Source organism: Equus przewalskii, chromosome 4 (genome assembly GCF_037783145.1).
Source record: "Equus przewalskii isolate Varuska chromosome 4, EquPr2, whole genome shotgun sequence".
Taxonomy (NCBI): Eukaryota; Metazoa; Chordata; class Mammalia; order Perissodactyla; family Equidae; genus Equus; species Equus przewalskii.
The window spans coordinates 74121159-74141848 of record NC_091834.1 but is presented as its reverse complement, the minus strand read 5'-3'; the positions used below and the strand labels follow the sequence as shown (position 1 = coordinate 74141848).

The window sequence follows — 20690 nt, the reverse complement described above, 5'->3', positions numbered from 1 at the left end:
ATACATTAAAGAAAGAGTACCAATTAGGAAAAACATTTTAAAGTTTAAGCTGAATTTACTGTAGTGATTAAATATTTTCTGGAAAAATCTTAACATTCCAATATATTGATTTCTTTGCTTCTTTCCTAATAGTACAGTTAATGAAAACCTAAACTTTTTAATAAAACAGTGTTTACGTCAATTTCTGTAATTTGCTGTTAGTGCCATTAAGTTGATTCCAGCTCCTAGCAACCCTGTACGCAGCACAGCAGAACCGTGCCCCGTATTTTTGCACCACCCTTTCACCTTCCAGAGCTGTATGAGACAAGGCTCTGCTGCACTTGTAGGGTTTTCACAGCCAGTTTTTTTTTTTTTTTTTTTTAAAGATTTTATTTTTTTCCTTTTTCTCCCCAAAGCCCCCCGGTACATAGTTGTGTATTCTTCGTTGTGGGTTCTTCTAGCTGTGGCATGTGGGACGCTGCCTCAGCGTGGTGTGATGAGCAGTGCCATGTCCGCGCCCAGGATTCGAACTAACGAAACACTGGGCCGCCTGCAGCGGAGCGCGCGAACTTAACCACTCGGCCACGGGGCCAGCCCCTCACAGCCAGTTTTTTCAGAAGTGAGTGGCTAGGTCCTTCCTAGTCTGTCTCGTCTAGAAGCTCTGTTGAAGCCTGTCCACCATGGGTGACCCTGCCGATATCTGAAATACCAGTGGCATAGCTTTCAGCATCACAGCAACACACAGATGCCAAAGTATGACAAACGACAGATGGGTGGTATGCTCCCTGACCAGGAAACGAACCCAGGCAGTGGTGAGAGCACAGAATCTTAACCACCAGATCACCAAAATTCTCTAATACCTTACCTTATACATATAACTTATATATATTTACACATGTATAAATTTCTATAATGGGTGCATTTTTTCTCTGTCCAAAAACAATAAAACAACAATAAAAACTCTGTAAGATAAAGTGAAAAATGCATTCCTAAAAAGCTCAGCACAAAATGGCACAATCAAATTTAATTACCATGACCATCTCTCACAACTCCAGTCTATAATTTTGTAGGTAAATCTCTCTTAGGAAGAGTCTTTGCTCAGTGTCAAACTCCCCAAAGAAGACAGACCAAGTACCCTGTTACGCAAATAATATTACATGCATGCTCATAATATAGAACTATACTAAATACAATGTCTCATGAAAAACCAGAAGGTTTCTTTTACGCAAATTTTGCAAGAGTACCACTTAGCAAAAAAGCAGAAATCACCTAAGCGCTAATGAAAAATTTAAAAAACAAACAGCTTTCTTCTCTTCTCAGGTAGTATCTGGCCTAACACATTCACACATGTTTCTTAATAAGTCAAATGCTTTCTTAAATTAAAAATCAACTTTTCTTTAATATTTGTAGGTTAGCTAATTTTGTATATTAGCAGTTGATGTATATAATATACTGGTACTTTTAGGTATCCAACACAAACGTTTATGGGAAAATGTCACTGTTAAATTATTAATATCCTCGGGGCAAAAATACTCCAAAGAAATAGTTGCATGTGCAATGAAAAGAATATTTGAAAGAACTTTACAGGGAAATAAAACCAAGTTCAAAGTTTCCTGAATTTCAAAGCTGAACTTCAGAAAAACTTCATTAAATCATAATCCAAATAGACAGAGGGGGAAAAAAAATACAATAGAGTTTAAAAGTTAAGTACAGGATCATAGACCTAAATTTAATAGCTAAAACTATAAAATTCTTACAAGAAAACACTGGAGTAAATCTTCATGACCTTGGGTTAGGCAGTGGTTTCTACTAATATACCAAAAGCACAAGTAACAGAGAAAAAATAAATTGGACTACATCAAAACTAAAAAAACCACTTTTGTTCTGCAAATGGTACTACCAAGAAAGCGAAAAGACATAGAGAATGGGAGAAAACATTTCCAAGTCATATATCTGATACAGGACTTGTATCCAGAACATATAAGCAACAACTGCAACTCAACAATAAAAACACAAATAACCAATTAAGAAATAGACAAAAGAGCTGAACAGACATTTTCCCAAAGAAGATATACAAATGACCAATAAATACCAAAAAAAAGAGGCCCAATATCATTATCCATCAGGAAAATGCAAATAGAAACCACAATGAGGTACCACTCCATACCGACTAGAAGAGCTATAATAAAAAAAAACAGACAAGTTTTGGTGAGGATGTAGACAAACTGGAACCCTCATATACGCCTGATGGGAATGTAAAATGGTCCAGCCACTTTGGAATCAGTCTGGCAGTTCTTCAAAAGGTTAAACTCAGAACTACTACATGACCCAGGATTCCACTGCCACGTATATACCAAACAGAAATGAAAATATATGTCTACACAAAAAATAGAATACGAAGGTTCATAGGAGCAAAAAACAGAAAACACAGATGTCTATCAAATGATAAATGGATAAATAAAATGTGGTATATGAATTATTTGGTAATAAAAAGGAATGAAGTACTGATAAGTGTTCCAACATGGATAAGCCTTGACAACATTACTCTAAGTGAAAAAAGCTAGTCACAAAAGACTACACATTGTAGGATTCCATTTGTATAAAATGTCCAGGCCAGACAAATCCAGAGTCAGGAAGTAGATTCGGGGTTGCCTAAACTGAGAGGGGTTTGGGGGAAGGTCTTTCGGCAGGGAATGGAAAGTGACTGCTAACAGGCACGGGGTTTTTGGAGGATGAAATGTTTTAAATTAGACTGTGGTGATTGTTGTACAATCCTGTTAAAATACTAAAATGCATTGAATTTCACACTTTAAATGGGCGAATTGAATGCTAGGTGAGTTATATCTCAATAAATGCTGCTTAAAAAAACGTTAGGTACTGATTTCCAATTACTTACCATCTTTAATCTATTTGAAAACACTTTAATCTGAAGCAGAAGTATTACTTAAAATGCTAATTCCAAAACTGTTCTGGTTTTCTAGAAGTATTAGGTTGTTTACATTTTATTTTGAAATTAATTACTTACAGACACCGTTAGGGAATCTTGTATATCTTTATGACTCACTAGCTGAACATTACCATCTTCATAATAATGAACCTATAAGAAAATTACAGAAACCACATTACAGGAGTCATCAATATCCTCAAGGCTCCAACACTCACATCAGTGCTGATGACTACCAAATTTAGCTCTAACCTAGACTTCTCTATGGAGCTGACCTTTCAAGCTCCAGGAAGACTCCTCCTGCCCCGAGTCCAGTGAGGAGACTAACAGTTCCTGCAATTACTCAGGCAAGCCCTCCACTGACCTGACTGCTGAACATTTTTTTTTTTTACCTCTTAGATATTCTACTGGTACCTAAACTCAAGATTTCCAAAATCAAGCTCACAATATTCCCCCACAAACTCTGCTCCTCTTTTGTGTATTTCCACCAACCATTTAGTTCCTCAAATTCAAACACATGAATTTGTTCAATAAACACTGAGTCATTACTACTCATGCCTGCTACTACAGAAGGTTCTAGGGACATATAACTTTTAAAAAGACAGTCCCTAAACCTCATATTTCAACACAACACAGTGAGAGGTGTGTACAAAGTACATTAGCAATACTCCAGACTCTCTCTGAGACTCAAAAAAGGACTTCAGAGAGGAGGCAACACTGCCCTTGACTTTAGCAAAATGAGTATGACAATGACTAAACCAGGAAAGACAAAGCAATTGAGCTTAGAGAAGAGCATGCTTTAGGAAGCCTTAGAGGGACTTATGGTTGGAAAGTGTGTGGGGTTGGAGAGAGGAAGAGGGGGCTGGAGAAACACACAGGTAGGGGAGAAGTCAACTTTGGGCCTTGTATGCCATGCAAACATGTCGGACTATCTAGTAGGTGAGAGCGTGCCGCTAAAATGGTCTTAAGTAGACAAGTAACATAAGTGGATTTAAATTTTAAGAAATCATCTTTCTTGATAGCAATGTGAAAAATGGATCTGAGGATGGCGAAAAGTCAAGCAATCCAACAAAATAAAGTAATAATTATATACTAGGCATCATGCTAAGTGCTGAAGATAGAATTGTGAACCAGACAATCCAGGCTCTCAACAAGCTTTGGTTCAACAACGGCACCATTTTTGAAATTATCCAGGTGAGAGCTACTGAGGCCTAACTGAAGGAAAGAATAATATCAACAATAATGGCTACCATTCATTAAGCACTTCTGTCAAGCTACGTTCTAACCATTATGCTCACATTAACTAATCTTCAATCACATAAGCTATTAATTGTTGTTGTTTTCTTTAGCCGATGCTGTTTTTAGCTGATGAGAAAACAAACCAAAAAAAGCTTAAATGACTTCCTGATGTCATACAATTAATAACTGGCAGAGCTGGGATTCAAACTCAGGCAGTCTGGTTTCAAAACCCATGCTCTGAACCTCTATTCTCTAGCCCATAGGGGACAGTCACACCAAGACATAAAAGTAATAGGATCTAAGACTAGAAATGTATATTAGAGTCAGATGATAAAGCAGCAGCATCTGATTCATCTTTATTCCTTTATAGCCCTTACACCTTATATACCTTATACAGTGCAATACCTTTCATGATAACTGATCAACAAATGTACCAAATAAATAAACAAACCATGACAGAAAAAGATTAGTGAGTATTTTCCTCTGACTTATTTAGTAATATTTATATTCAAATACCTGGTCTTAGTTATCAAATGTTCTTCCCTATAAACATTTGAGCTTACACTAAGAGTCAAAGAATTCCACTCTAGCAGGTTTCATATAAGAAGCCAAATATGAGCACAGAAGATACTTAAAAGATATATGCAATATGTACATATATTAATATACACATATAATAAATATATTTATACATCTGTACTCACATATATTAATATATTTCATCCAACTCCACTCAATTCAGAAAACAGAACAGTACAACTCAAACTCAGAGGATACTTGGATGAACAAATTGTATAAAGAGCAGACCAAATGGTAGTATCTAATTTTAGCTGTATTTTTAGAATCTGTCAGCTATCCTTGCAAATTTGTGATGATTAGGGAATGAACTGCAAAGTTATTTAAAAGATGGCATCAGCACTATTTGTTTTTCCCATTACCTCAAAACAAAGGTCTGGAAAAGAAATGGTTGTGTTCTATGAAAACGTAAAGTTAACCATTTAAAAAATGTAAATATTTCTCTGTTCAGAATCATCCAGAGATCAGTAAACAAATTCTTTTTATTTCATACCTGAATTTTCAAGATGCCAACCACCTGAGCGGTTGAAGGAGTGATTGTAAACTTCCACTCTGACCTCCAACGACCATTCCTTAAAAATAAAAACAGCAGCTGTAAATAAGGTAGGGAAAATAATTTAAATAAATTTTAAGTTCCAGATTTAAATTTAACGCTACAATACGAGAGAGTGTGGGGGGTGGATGCTGGACATTCATTGTTTAATCAGTGAAATATTCAAAAGAATTAAAAGGTTAAGCTCAGTTATGAGCTACATTTAATTTGACTTCACCCTACTGATAAGAAAGGCCCTATACAATGGATGCAACTTCAGAATTCTAAAGCTAGAGCTTAAAATACAGTTCAAAGCTAAATCATATAAGCTACTTTTGGAGAAAAATTTTAAGCTACTTCCTCAATAGACTCACCTATGCTTTAATTAAGAATAAACTGAATAAATGTTCAGATTATCAGGGGCTTTCACAAATACAGTCAATGCAATTTAACATCCAGTGAATGATACAAAGTATCAAATAATTTTAAAAGAATGGACAGTAATGCAACAGTCTTAAGGAGGTTTTGATATCTGGAAAGAGAAAGGCTATAAAGAGTTATAAGCGTCAGATTTTTTTTTCCTTTTCCAATTTTAGGTTTAAAGTTTCCACATAAAAGGCACATCCTTCTCCCACTTCCCAAATGATCTTTGGGATACAAATTAACATGTATTCATGGTCGGAAATTGTGACATTACAAACAAGCAACAGGTATGTTATTCATTTTTGTCTCCCAGATAATGAATTTTATCCTATTTTTGACTGACAGCCTTTTCATAGCAACTCCTTTTCTTTGACCTCTATTTGCTCTTTGCATGCTAAAGACATATTGTGATATGCAAATTTATACCTGTTCAGTTTTTTTTGAACAGTATATATTTCTAAAATAGTCACAGGGCTAATGGATCACCATACTAGCTTTTCTATAAAATTCCTCCTGGGTTCCTTTCAATACTCTTACAGTCTACACAATCATGAAAATGTGTAGAATAATAAGTACTCTCAAACCTAAAGTTAAGACAACATTTGAAAAGTACTATAATTAGAACAATATATATGGTTCTACAAAATAAGAGAATTTTATAACATGTCTTGATTTTGAGTGACTCATTCAAAATTATCCATTGGAAAAAGAACCTAGGTCTATTCATTTTTATTTCATGACTGTAAAAGAAGTTATTTATTTTATTTATGTATTAGCATCAAGCACCAGTGAGTTCTAAGCATATACATTTCTAATGTATTATGACAATAAGTATATATCACCAGTGATTGTGAAAAGAAAAAAGAAATTCCAAATGAAGTAATGGTACCAATCTGAGAACTATTTCAAAAGATCCTTCCAAAGGCATTACTGTATAGTAACAGTGAATGATGCTGAGTAGATAGTACCCTTTCATCAATGGAGTAAACAGTCAAGACATCCTAGCCTTTAATTACATTCTTCCCTTCTCTTCTATTAATGCTGTAATTACAAATGTGTGTTTCTGGGCCGGCCCAGTGGCTCAGCAGTTAAGTGCGCATGTTCCACTTTGGCAGTCTGGGGTTCGCTGGTTTGGATCCTGGGTGCAGACATGGCACCCTGTGGCAAGCCATGCTGTGGTAGGCATGCCACATAGAAAGTAGAGGAAGATGGGCATGGATGTTAGCTCAGGGCCAGTCTTCCTCAGAAAAAAGAGGAGGATGGGCAGATGTTAGTTCAGGGCTAATCTTCCTTGAAAAAAAAAAAACCATAAACAAATGTGTGTTTATTCAACTTCTAGACGTTAGGGAAATAGTAGAGACCAAGAAGAGAACGGCTCTAGTGAAATCTAAGAAATGTCCATGACTAGTATCTTCTGATTTTTATTCTATCTGTATTTCAGGTAACCTGAAGTTCATTTCTTTGTACCAAAATATTTATATTTTATCAAGATTATTGTGATATGTGATGCTTAGCACTTTGGAACGTCATATAAAATTTATCTTTTCCAAAAATCTAGAAGTCATTTTCAACTTTAATGATATAACGTTCATAGTGGTAGTTTAGAAAAAAAATATTCACATATGTAAAGCAAAATAGTGAGAACAGAAAAATCAAGGGCAGATATCATCTTCATTTTACATACGCTAAAGCTCAAATAAATTGTATTTTGGAAACTAATTAGTAAATTTACACTAACATCTCCAATACAAATTTTTATGTTCTGGTTTGCTTCTTTTGGTGAGGAAGATTTGTACTGAGCTAACATCCGTTGCCAATCTTCCTCTTTTTTTTTTGTTGGCTTGAGGATTAGCCCTGACCTAACATCTGTGCCAACCTTCCTCTATTTTTTGGATGTGGGGTGGCTCCACAGCATGGCTGGTGAGTGGAATATGTCCATGCCCAGGATCTGAACCTGCGTCCCTTGGCCACTGAAGCAGAGCACATGGAACTTGAATCATTCGGCCATGGGGCCAGCCCCTCTTCAACACATTTTAAAGTAAAACAGTAACAAGAATTTTCCTGCACTTCAATCTCAACAAGATTGATTTTATTATACATATCCTGGCATAAATAGTATAAATTAATTGTGATTTTGTGAAGATTTATTTCTTTAGGATACTGGCAGATTAATGCAACAAGTTTTTAAGCCTAAAGTGGAGAAACTACATTCACATTAAGTCTATAAAAGTAACTTTGTACTCCAGAATCTCTAGGAAACTGTAGCTTGTCATTAAGCCATATGTTTACACATGAAATTGATTTTCCTTCAGTGATAATGGATCTGCATTCCTGCAAACGTTCTTGGTTAACTTTGCATTTATTTCTGAGATGGTTAAGTAGTGGAGCAACCTTGGGCCACAGACCAAACTAGTCTATAAGAATTACTGATACTTGTTACTTTACCCTCAATAGCACCACCAACCAACTTGGCTAACAAGTCAAAGATAAATATACTTAAATTATGACCACACTTACTCTGATAACCTTAGCATGTATAAACAAAAAAAGAGGGATAAAGATTTCATTCAATTCTGAACTTACAAAGTTTTCAAACAGCCTCAGAAGTTTATAACAAGAGCTATCTCAGAAAACAGTCTTGTCTAAGAATAAAAATGCCCAACAACTTGTCAAAGGTCCAAGATTAATAGAGCAAGTCAATGCTTTGGGTGGCTGGATTTCTTCAAGGAATAATCAAATGATTTATACACAAAATTATAAGGCATGATTGTAATTTGCCTCGCTGTATAAAACATGTCACTACCGCCTCACGTTGGCCAACCAAGCACAAGGCAATCCACATGAAAACATCTAGTTCAGAGCCCCCAAAGTTCATATACAGTAAAGCATCATTCTTCACTTCACAATTACCTCAGTCCTCCTCCCCCGTCCAAGTCTCACTCAGGAACAAGCCCTTCTCAGAACGAACATATGGGCCTGCCAACTGGTCTGCTCACAGGCACACATGTTCCCTTATGATGCTGCTTGCTCGTCTCTAAAAACACTTGACACTCTCCCACGCTCTTCACTGAGTGTCAATGGATTTACTGCTACCTTTAAATGATTAGGCTGATATGGACCAGATACCTTTCTTACATCAAAAGGAGAGGTTCTATATTATGTTTAGATTGCCTCTTAACCAATCACACACAAACAAGGTATATGTCCAATCAATAAAGCAAGAACTACAAAGAACATAAACAATGTCAAAATGCCCCAATACACAAAATTTTAACTTACCAGAAGTTTTTTGCTTGGAACTGATGGCTTTCTATGCATGCAATAATGGTTTGCTGTCCATCTATTTTTTTACCATATACCTTATTGGCAAAACACAAACACAAAAGTGAATTTAAGGCCACAGAATAACCAACTTTAAACATCTATAAAATACTGAAAATTTGTATAGCACTTTGGCAAAAACATTTAAAGAATTCCAATAAAGAGCTCAACAAGTACTCAAGTATATACACCTAATCACAGGCTCTAAGGTGGAGCAAAAAAGAGCTCACAATTAATAAAGCACAACTTACTGAGTAAAACTATTTGTACTCTAAAATATTCATAAACATCCTAGATACACCATACTTTTCATTCCAAACACAAGAATCATAAAATGTGTCGATAATTTATTTTAAATACATAGATATCAATCTGGCTGTTTTCATGCAAATAAAAATTGGACCTATATTGTGATTATCTCTGTTTATGCCACAATCTTAGGGGTTGCCATTTCTCTAGTCATTTTAAAAAGTACTAGGATAGAGGTGAGAATGCTATTTACTTATAACTGAGAAAGGTCATTAGGAGAACGCATGTGATGGTATGATAATATTATTTCACCTCTTACCCACTGCTTTAAAAGTGATAAATAATTTGTGACTTTCAATCCCCCAGGAACAAACGAGGACTCTCTAACTCAACCTAACCACCAAATTCTTGAGTTATTCCTCCAAAGTAATCCTAATCAATAAGGTTCATAATTCAAAGACCTTGTAAAGTATTCTAGGTTATGTTGCTATATTTCTCAAATAAGTATTAAGAGCTAGATACTTAAGGGGAGCATATGAATTGTTGTCCTAACTAGGAAACTTCTGAGAGTGAAATGGGGTGCTATTGGTAATATTAATAATTATTGGGACAGCAGGTATAAACCAGGATGAATGGCCACCTTAGGTTGGAGAGGTAGGCAAAGGCCAGGTCCACAGGGCCTTGAAAGCCATGTTCAGAAGCCTGGACTCTAAGTGCAAAGGGAAATCTCTGAAGGATTTCAAGCAGGGGATTTTGATCTGATTTGCATTTCAAAAGATCACTTTGGCTATGGAGAAGATCACAGAAGCACACACTGTGGGGGATTAAAAGGCCTATTGGAGTAGAAAGAATTTTATGAAAAGAAAAAAAAAGCACTCCTGTTTTCTACCATATTTCACCCTGAAAACATAAAAATAGGTTAAATCTATGAAAGAACCACATTTAACAACATAAGAAATTTGATTATAAGACACACGAGGATATGATTCCACTTCTAAATAATTTTACCTCCTCTAAGATCTTGTAACTTAATGAAAAGAAGTTTGATCTAAACTTACTGAGATGAGGCATGAACATAAGATTAAACAGTCTCATCATAGCATGCGCCTCTAATCAATGTATGAGAATTCCTACTTTAATTCAAGGTACAAACATTTTTCCATATCATATATATATATATATAGCATAATACATCTACTATTTAGAGTTTCCTGAAAAAAAATAGTAAACATTCTTAGAAGTATTTACTTCAAGAAAATAAAGAATGCCAAGTTATAAAGTGTCAGTTCTATAAGTTACTATAAATTTCAGGAGATCATAAAAACACTGTCATATTTACATAAGACAAAAGAAAAGAATGTCCACATTGAGACTTACAGTGCAGACCCCATTCGGATAATGTTCTTTTACGTAAGCTCGCAAAGCAGTTTCTACTGAAGTTCTCCATGATTCAACTGCATTTTCTGCTTCATACGGTCTTGGATCAGTTGCTTCCTTTCTTAAGTGATCAAATTTGAAACAGATTCTGTTTTTTGGATCCAAAAACTTTCCATTTCCCAAGTCACCATGTTCTGTTATCAATACCTTCAATGATGCAATGAATTTTGGGAAAGAAAAAGTATTTAAAATAGCATTTAAGTACTGATATATATTAATATACATTGACTTAAGCCATTTCCTTAAAACCACAGAGTAACTCTACCCCAAGTAACTGGTTTAACCATATGGCACAACTATAATACTTCAAATGAGTAGGCTATAAAGACAATGAAGGCTACTCTCATCCAGTTTAGATAAGTGGATCTTATTTTCTCCCAATACAGTTTCCAGCTATCAGGTGAAAAAACGGCATCTTCTAATATGCTACTGTAGTTTGTTTTGTTTTGTATTATTTTTGGGGAACTATGAACAATTTACTATTTGTACTATCAGTCTTCAGTTCCTCAACACTAAGGAACTGGTAACGACCTTCAATGAGGATGGTTACAAGAAAGGTTTCAGTCCAGTGAGAATCCTCTTCAGTGTGTCCTACATTGCTCCTGGGCCCACAATCTCATCTGCTATAAAGAGCCTGCTTCTTGGTTTTATAAGCTAATCACGGACAGTTGTTTTCAATTGACTTCCAAATTTTTAAAAATACTATTCATTTATGTACATTTAAATTATACATGTGTAAATTTAACATTTGTGCTTTATTTTTAAAATTTCCCTCTGTTTCCTTCTCTAGCAACTCTCCCAATCTTTTGACTGCTTACCTATGTCAGGACTTCCCCAGCCCTCCAATGTAAATCATGCAAACACAGGATGTATCCCTCTGAATTGTTTTGAGTCATATTATCCTACACAGATAAATATATACACATCTACATATACATACACACATACAGGGTTTTTTCAGTCACTGTTTTACAAGACTGGAACCAAAATGCACAGGCACACACATTTTTCTGCATCTGGCTTTTTTCAACAATACCTTATGGAAATCCTTCAAGGTCAACTGGTATAACTCTCACAATTCTTTTTTAGATTTTTTTTTTTGAGGAAGATTAGCCCTGAGCTAACTGCTGCCAATCCTCCTCTTTTTGCTGAGGAAAACTGGCCCTAAGCTAACTTCCATGCTCATCTTCCTCTACTTTCTATGTAGGACGCCTACCACAGCATGGCTTGCCAACTGGTGCCATGTCCATACCCAGGATCCGAACCAGCGAACCGCGGGCCGCTGAAGCGGTAGGTGCGCACTTAACTGTTGCGCCACTGGGTCGGCCCCTCACAATTCTTTTTACTGGTTGCACAATATCCCATAATGTGGATATAACCTAATTTATACTGCCATTCTGCTATTGATGGACTCTCTCTTTATTTCCATGCTTTCTTTTTTTTTTTTTAAAGATTTTAAAATTTTTTTCCTTTTTCTCCCCAAAGCCCCCTGGTACATAGTTGTATATTCTTGGTTGTGGGTCCTTCTAGTTGTGGCATGTGGGACGCTGCCTCAGTGTGGTTTGATGAGCAGTGCCATGTCCGCGCCCAGGATTTGAACCAATGAACCACTTGGCCACCTGCAGGGGAGCGCGCGAGCTCAACCACTCGGCCACGGGGCCAGGCCCTCCATGCTGTTTTCTTTTGAGGGGAGGGATGGGCATATTAAAAATGTTGAATTAAGTACTATTGTACATATATTTTAACATACTCATGTTTATATTTCCATTGGATGCTTCTATTTCTCTTTGACAGATTCCCAGCAGTGGGGATGTTAGGTAAAGGGCCTACATATTTTTTAATTTTAATTTTTAACACATAATTAGAGTGCTTTCCAAAAAATGGCTGTGACAATCCACATTTCTATAAACAATATATGAGATAGGCTTCCCTTCACGTTACTACCATCAGTAGGCACACAGCTCTTTTTTCAGTCTGATGGGTATAAAATAGATCTCATTACTTTAATTATATTTCTCTACTGACAGATCTAAATATCTTTTCACGTTTGTGGTCCATTTACTCTTCTATGAACAAATGCCCTTTAATATTTTTCATCTGGGGTTTTTTTTTTTTCTTATTAATTTATGAGAGTCCCTTGTTTAAGGTATCTTTTCATTCAACAGTTAAAACAATTATTATATAGTAAAATGTCCATCTTTTCTTTTACAATTTCAGGGTTTCCAGTTTTATTTCAGATGGTCTCCCCTGCCCTTATATTGTACATGTACACTCTCCTCCTACAATTTTAGTCACTTTACAAATTTTTAATCCACCTGAAATTTATTTCTGTATATTGTATGAGAGAGAGGTCTAACTTAACTTTCTTCTTGATAGAAATCAGTTGTGCCACTATCTGTTATTATATGTCTGTCTAAATTATAACCTTGTCCTGTATAAAAATTTTTACTCTTTGGGACTAAATTCTGGTTCTGTACGCTGCTCTACTGATCTATTGCCTACTATATACAATACCACCTGATTTGACTTTACATTGGTTATAAGCATCTCTGCTATTTAGTAAGGTAATTTTCTCTCTCACTATTCTTATTGTTCTTACATTTTTCAAGCATGTATTTTTTCACATAAACTTTACGAAAATTTTGACCAATTAAAAAAACTATCAGGATTCTAATCAAATTGCATTAAATTCATATTTTAATTTTTTAATTTTTAGTTTTTTCCTTCTTCTTCCCAAAGTCCCCCAGTACATAGTTGGATATTTTAGTTGTGGGTCCTTCTAGTTGTGGCATGTAGGACGCCACCTCAGCATGGCCTGATGAGCGGTGCCATGTCCACGCCCAGGATCTGAACCAGCAAAACCCTGGGCCGCCAAAGCAGAGCACAGGAACTTAACCACTTGGCCATTGGGCCAGCCCCATATTTTAATTTTTAAATAATTTAACTTTCTACCTTAAAATGGAATGTGGTATGCCTTTTCATTGTTCAGATCCTGTTTTATGTGTTTTACAAAGACAATAGCCATATCTTCACAATCCTATGCCTTTCTCGGTAAGATTATTCCCAGGTTAATGTTTAGTTTTACCACTATTTTAAGATGGAACTCCTCCCACTCCAACTGTTTCTAGTTTACTTACTTGCTGTGATAGAGAAAAGTTAACGAGTTTTGTATACTTACCTTAAATTCAGCCATCTCACAAAATTATTCTAAGTCTAGTAGGTTTTTTCGGTTGGGAGGTTAATTTTACTAGTCTCTCTCAGTATTTCTAAAGATATAATCATATCACCCAAGAGTTTTCTCTTCTTTTCCAAAGCTTTAAAAGTTCTCGTTCTCTTTTCTTATTTTCTACACCTTCACTTATGATAAATGATAATGGTGATTAGTAGACATACTCGGCTAATTTTCTAAGTAAAATTACTTTAGTGTTTTGTAGTTTATGATACTTACTATTACTTTTTGTTAAACAGTCCATTATAGTTAAGAACCTCTCTTCTATCCCTATTTAAGGTTTTTGTAATGAGGACTGGCTGCTGGATTTTCAAGTCCTTTTTCACTGCCAACTGATGTATCATAAGGTTTTTCTCTTTGATTTGTTGGTTAATAGATAAGACCAATATATTGCCTTACAGGGTACCACTCTCGCATTCCGGTAATAAAGTCTATTTTACTCTTGGCATATTATTCTTTTAATATATTTCTAGATTCTACTTGCTAATACCTATTTAAAGTTTTTAAATCTATAGTCATATGTAAGATTAGTGTAGAGTTTGTGTTTTTTCTTTTATCTTTATTAAGTATTAAAATTATACTAGGTTTGTAAAATGAATTTGGAAGCTATCGAACATCTTTTAAAGATGTATTTCCTGGAGCCAGCGAATCTTCTTTTTAGGGACTGATTTATCTTAAGAAAACAACAGTCAATGTGCCCAGAGGTACAGAGATGTTCAATACAGCATTGTTTATAACATTAAAAAAAAAATTCAAAAAACCCAAATCTCCTGAGAGAGAAAGAAAATAAATTTAGGAGATTCACAAAACAAAAAATTATAAAGCTTTATAGATACATGCGTATACACACATGCATATCTATATATATAAGCTTATGTTCCCTTCAGTTACAAGTCATCTTCTGTCTAGTCTCTTTCCCCTGTAACTACAAGACTACATATTGCATAATGAATAATGTCAAATGCAAATTTGATATAATTAGCCACTAAGAACTAATTGTTACCACTTTTTTATGCTCTACGTACTAGTTCCTTTTTCATATTTTTTACATAAATTGTGTTTCATGTAAACACAACACGAATTAATACAGTGTTCAATTATTTATAACTCTAAACCAAAAAAATAAAAAATAAGAACGTAAGTAACTTTTTGTGGCTTTTCTTAGCTTAGCTTAGCTTAGCAATTCTAACTTGCACTTTGGAAAGAAAAGATTTAATATTTACTAAATGCTAAGTTACTCACACGAAGCACTGTAGAATTCCAGAGCAACCAAATTATGATATAAATCTTACTAACATATATTTTAGATTTTGGATTAATATAGGATTGATTTTTCCCTATAAAAAACAAGAAAGTAGATTTAAAGCAATTATTTTCTAAAATCTTAAAAGAATTACATTCGAATACTTCCAAAAGGGACTTTCTGCTAATAGCATTATTGGTCTCAACAAAAGAAATGAAGTAGCCCATAACTGGCTATGATTAAAATGAACACTTTTTTATCTTTAAACACACCACTTCATAATTCTTGCAGGATACATCAACCATTATAAATGAGATAAAGAACAGCCAGAGCTTGTGTTTATGTAAAACATACCTGATCTTCATAACCTTCAATTTTTACTGGAGTGAACTGGTCCAAGTTATACTGTGCAAATGCACTAAAAAAGAAAAAGGCCAATTACTTAAAATTACATATTTAATGGGCTTAAAAAATCACAAACGATTCATTTGTCGATAAAAGTCTCCTATACTGCACATGGCAAGTTAAACAAAATTATAATTCCCCATTATTGATCTTAATATATTAATTATACATATTATATAGATATGGCTATTTTAAAAACTGATGAGTGATATCCAGCTTTTAATGTTTAGCAAAAGAAAATTAAATCAGTAAATATAATTGATCTTTTCATTCAAAACCTTGAAAGTAAAGGTTAGCCATCTGTAAGCTATATAACAAATTATTCAAGTATATATTTAGCATACAACATGCGAGGAGATAGAGAGCAGGTGCTGTGAGATGGAAAGAGTCATGAGATAGATACTATGATCAAAGGGTTTACAGCAGAGTAGGAGAGATAATAAAGATACCCGTAACACAAAGTAGAAAGTACCATAAGAGAATAATCAATAAAGCACCATGGAGAATATATATACATTTTTAATCACATTCTGTTAAGGCAAGGGTAAGAAGAAAAGAGAATAAGGAGTGATTCCAGAATGGATATGATACTGAGAAATGGCCCTGAAATAATGGGTAGGCTCTCTGGTCTTGTAGAAATTAGGGGGTTGGGAAGAAATGAATATTTCAATTAGAGGGACTAGGATGAGCAAAACAAATGAGAAGACAGGTTAGGTCCAAAGTCACAGAGAGAACCAAGCTCAATGCCTGGCACATAGCAGGTGTTGGGTTATATTTACTGAATTGAACTAAAAGAGGCTGAATGACGGAATAGTTACTTCACTTGGGAGGCAAAGCAGAATCACAGAGACTTTTAGAGAAAGGAGAACCTAGAATTACTTCTAAAGAAGATTAGTTTGACAATTGGGAAGTGGAACAACTAGAGCCAGAAACAGAAATTAGGCTATCCTTAGGCAAACGTCCATGTTAGAACTGCTGAGTCTGAACTAGGAAATGGTGACGAGATGGGTTCAAGAATAAAGCCTCTCTCCATACTCTCATATGAGTAAAGAACAGTCATGTGTCACTTAATGACAGGGAGACATTCTGAGAAATGCATCATTAGGCGATTTCATCCTTGTGTGAACATCAGAGTGTACTTAGACAATCCTAGATGATATAGCCTACCACACACCTAGGCTATGTGGTACTAATCTTATGGGATCACCATTGTGTATGTGGTTTACTGTTGACCGAAACGTCATTATGTGGTGCATGACTGTATTGACCATATAAGCCACTGCCAAACACACACAATGAATAAAGAATTTCATGTTATAATTGTGTCCATATGTCACTCTGTGATCAAAAATATTTCTCCTCTAGCCTAGGACATATAGATAATTATACATATTTGAACTTGATGTGCAAATATCTATTTCAGGCATTTTAAACATTTTTTCCTATGCCACCTTAATATATAATAAGTATTATATAATATAATACTTACTGGGCTGCTCCTTCCCTGAGAAGATTATCATTATTGAGCAGTAACCGAACATCTGCAAAACAAATATTATGTTTTCTACATTACTATTTTTCTATGTTTGAAATTTCTATGTAATGAATGCAGGTTATTTTGGTCATGTATTAAAACCTCCCCACCACATGTACACAAGATCAAAATACCACTCTGATGATCAAAATAACCACAAAACACACCATGGTGTTAACGAAAAGAAAAAAAAGATTTTGGTTAGGAAATGGGACAGAGAATGAAATAGAAAAACACACTATTTATACCCTTAATAGTCAATGCACGCAGACTGTATTGTATCTCCAAAGAAGTAAAGTGGAGATAAACTACACCAAAAAGATAGTGTGATAAGATCTATAAAAGATTTAGCACTATTGTCTCTTAGTTGACAATACTATCATCAGCTTCAAATAAATGTGCTCTATAGAAAAAGTGATCAAACAAGAAACAGCTTGTGAACAGAGTACAGATGGAGGCATTTCTGTCCTCACACAGCTCATGTTCAAACAAATTTTTATTAGAAAATCCAAGCACTTTGTAAAGGAAAAAGAAATCACATAATTTCCAAAAAACAAAAAATTCTATTCTAGTCTTAGTATATTTTCCTTCATTATTTTTCCTAGGCATCTGAATATTTTATACAGTTGCTATCATAAAGTACATACAACAATGTATCCTATCTTTTTCATGAAATGAAAATAATACAAATAACCTAAGCATCTGCTATCAAGAAACAGGTTAAATATGATACAAACAGACTCTAGTCCTTATAACAAGCATAAAACTGGGCTGCCATTAAAAATAATGTAGACACGTATTTATCAACATGGAAATACATTCATAATAAAATAAACAAGAGGAGGAAAACTCAGCATGTACAGTATCATCCTAGTTATATAAAGTTAGATATATGTGACTAAACTGAGAGATGTTGGAAGTATTTCATTCAAACAGTGGAGAACTAGAGGGTAGAATTTTGTGTGATTTTTAGGTTCTTTTTTGCACTTTGAAAATTTTAGAACGACTATAAATCACTTTTACAAAAATAATAAAACTATTCCAAAAGAAAAAATATTGTCTATTTACACACCTGTTTTCAGTAGTAGGCCCCAATTTAAAAAACAATCTCTTTTGTGACCGCTAAAATAATACTAATTTGATTTCTAAATTAACTGATTTTAAACAATGGAAGCTTCTATGTAAAAAATTATTTTAAAGAATACATTTACAATTATAGTTATCCCTAACTCACAAAGCAAACTGGTAAGTTCTATTTGATAAATATGATTCTTGCACTTTAATATTTGAAACACAATCATTAACAGTGGTATTGCACAGTGAGTGGTCTTGCATGGTAGTCTATCTTTTCCAGTTCTAAATGGAAAAATAATTTAAAAGCAGGATCTAGTTGATCCAGTTAGCTTTACTATGAAAAAAAAGTTCATTCTTTTATCATAAGCAGAGTACAGTAGAACAAATAGAAAGACAGAGAAGAATTTGAATAAAATAAACTACTACTCTTAAGAACGGATTAGGCTGTGGTTCCAAGACAGGCTACACATCAGAACCATAAGGCGGTGAGTGGGAGGCTTTAAAAAAAAAAAAAAGGTATATATTTCAGAGCTCTAGCCTAGATCTACCAAATCAGTTTTCTAAGAATGAAGACCAAAAATCTATGTTTCAATGATTCTGACGTAGCCAGTCTAGAAGAGCATTTGGGAACCACTCAACTGACAAGATTTTACGACTTTGCAATTCTAAAATTGCCAGCTCTGGTGGTCTAGTGGTTAAGATTTGGCGCTCTCATTGCTGCTGCCAGGGTTCATTTCCCGGTCAGGATCACACTACCCATTGGCGGCTGGGTGGTGTTGTAATGCTGAAAGCTGTGCCATCAGTATTTCAAATACCAGCAGGGTCACCCATGGTGGACAGATTTCAGCAGAGCTTCCAGACTAGACAAACTAGGAAAGAAGGACCTGTCCACCCACTTTTGAAAAAAAGCCCACGAAATCCCTATGAATAGCAAGGGACTCTTATCTGATAAAGCCTAAAGATGAGAGAGTATGATGCAAAAAGAATGGGCAGGGTTCAGCTCTCCTGTACACAGGATCCTAGGAGACAGAACAACTCAACAGCACTAACAACAAAATTCTAAAATTTGTGGCTTCTCTTGAAATCACTATGATGTCAATGTTATTAACTAAAATAGCAGCGAAAATAATCAAATTCATATGCGATTACCCCTCAAATATTGAATTCCTTTTTAATTCAAATACTCTTTTCTCAGTTTAAAACTTATATCCCACTTCTACTCCACAGTTCACTCTCCACCCCAGGCCTACTGAAAGGCTCATCCTGAATGCCCAATTTTATATACCTCAACACAGAACCTAACACTTCAACATCGATTTCCAATGAGAAAGCAATTTCTAGGGCTCAGACATTCTTTTAGGACTTTTCTGGTCAACAAATTTGTAGGGCATTTAATTCAGGGTAGAATAGAAAGCGAAAAACTTTTCTTAGAATTATAATTTATTCTTGGCTCTATGAACCATACAGGAGTTTGGGGGCCACCGACATCAGTGCAGTTTCACCATTAGCAAGTTAAGTTACAAGCCAACTTACAAGCCTAAGGAAAGGAGACTCTCCATTCTTTAATGCCCCAACCATCAAGTGTGTTAACACACAGTTAGGTTACAGAGGCTGAATATTAAAACAGAAGTTAAACCCTGCAGGAAGCACAAATATGTTTGAATTCTCCCCAACTTCCCAATTCACTACTTGAGATTTTATATTTACCTAAAAAGGCAGAATTATTTTATTCTAGATTTTATACAATGTAGACTTGCCATTGTTCCTCTAAGTGTAGCTCAGTGTTAAATATTTAAATACATAAGAATTACCATATGCAACTGTACGTACTAAATCATATATTATAGTTTGTGAACGATTTAAGGGATTTTCAAGAGTGATTTTCACTTTATACAATTTTGCCTCATTTTTTTGACTTTCAAACTTAATCTTTTCTGAGGTGAGATTCCACTATATCTTACACTTTGAATGAAAATGAGTGACTAAACTTCTTAAAAACCTGTTTAAATAGTTTACTCTGGAGTAAAAGGTTATGAAAAATGAAATTAAAAGAGTCCTGTGTAAATTAGTTTTAATTTAAGACATGGTAAAGGTAAAAAATAAATACATTTGAAGTAGAAATAACACATTTAAAGTACTTCTGGTGGTTTATTCTTAAAACTACTTAAGAAAAGTTTTATAAAAACATCACCACAGGCCATCTTCCTGGCGATTGTTTTAACCATGTCATTCTTACTGTTAAAGAGAAGCTATTGTTACAGTTTTTACAGCAAACAGGAGACTGAATAAAAGTTTAAATTTCTGGTCTATGAGTGAATAATTATAAAAATGCCTGCCAGTGAGGTTTAAAGAAAGGCATACTGTGAATTAATTTATGAGATATAATTTAAATAACAAATTTTTACATGTGCTGTCATCTTCTGCATATGGTGAAACAATGTTTTTTCCACCATTTTTTGGCTGTTCATATTAATCTAGTAGGTTTTTCTTGAAAAGAAATACAAA

At 34.6% G+C, this 20690-nt stretch overlaps 1 protein-coding gene across 1 annotated transcript in view; it reads right to left on the bottom strand.

The window, feature by feature from the left end:
• Positions 1–20690, bottom strand: part of CAPZA2 (capping actin protein of muscle Z-line subunit alpha 2) — a 58101-nt gene that overhangs the window by 2597 nt on the left and 34814 nt on the right. The window contains exons 3-8 of the mRNA XM_008537009.2: positions 17067–17118; positions 15527–15590; positions 10641–10847; positions 8973–9052; positions 5232–5310; positions 3005–3076 (exon numbers count right to left, since the gene is read on the bottom strand). Of these exons, the coding sequence (XP_008535231.1) occupies positions 3005–3076; positions 5232–5310; positions 8973–9052; positions 10641–10847; positions 15527–15590; positions 17067–17118 (554 nt within the window). The remainder of the gene's footprint in view (positions 1–3004; positions 3077–5231; positions 5311–8972; positions 9053–10640; positions 10848–15526; positions 15591–17066; positions 17119–20690) is intronic.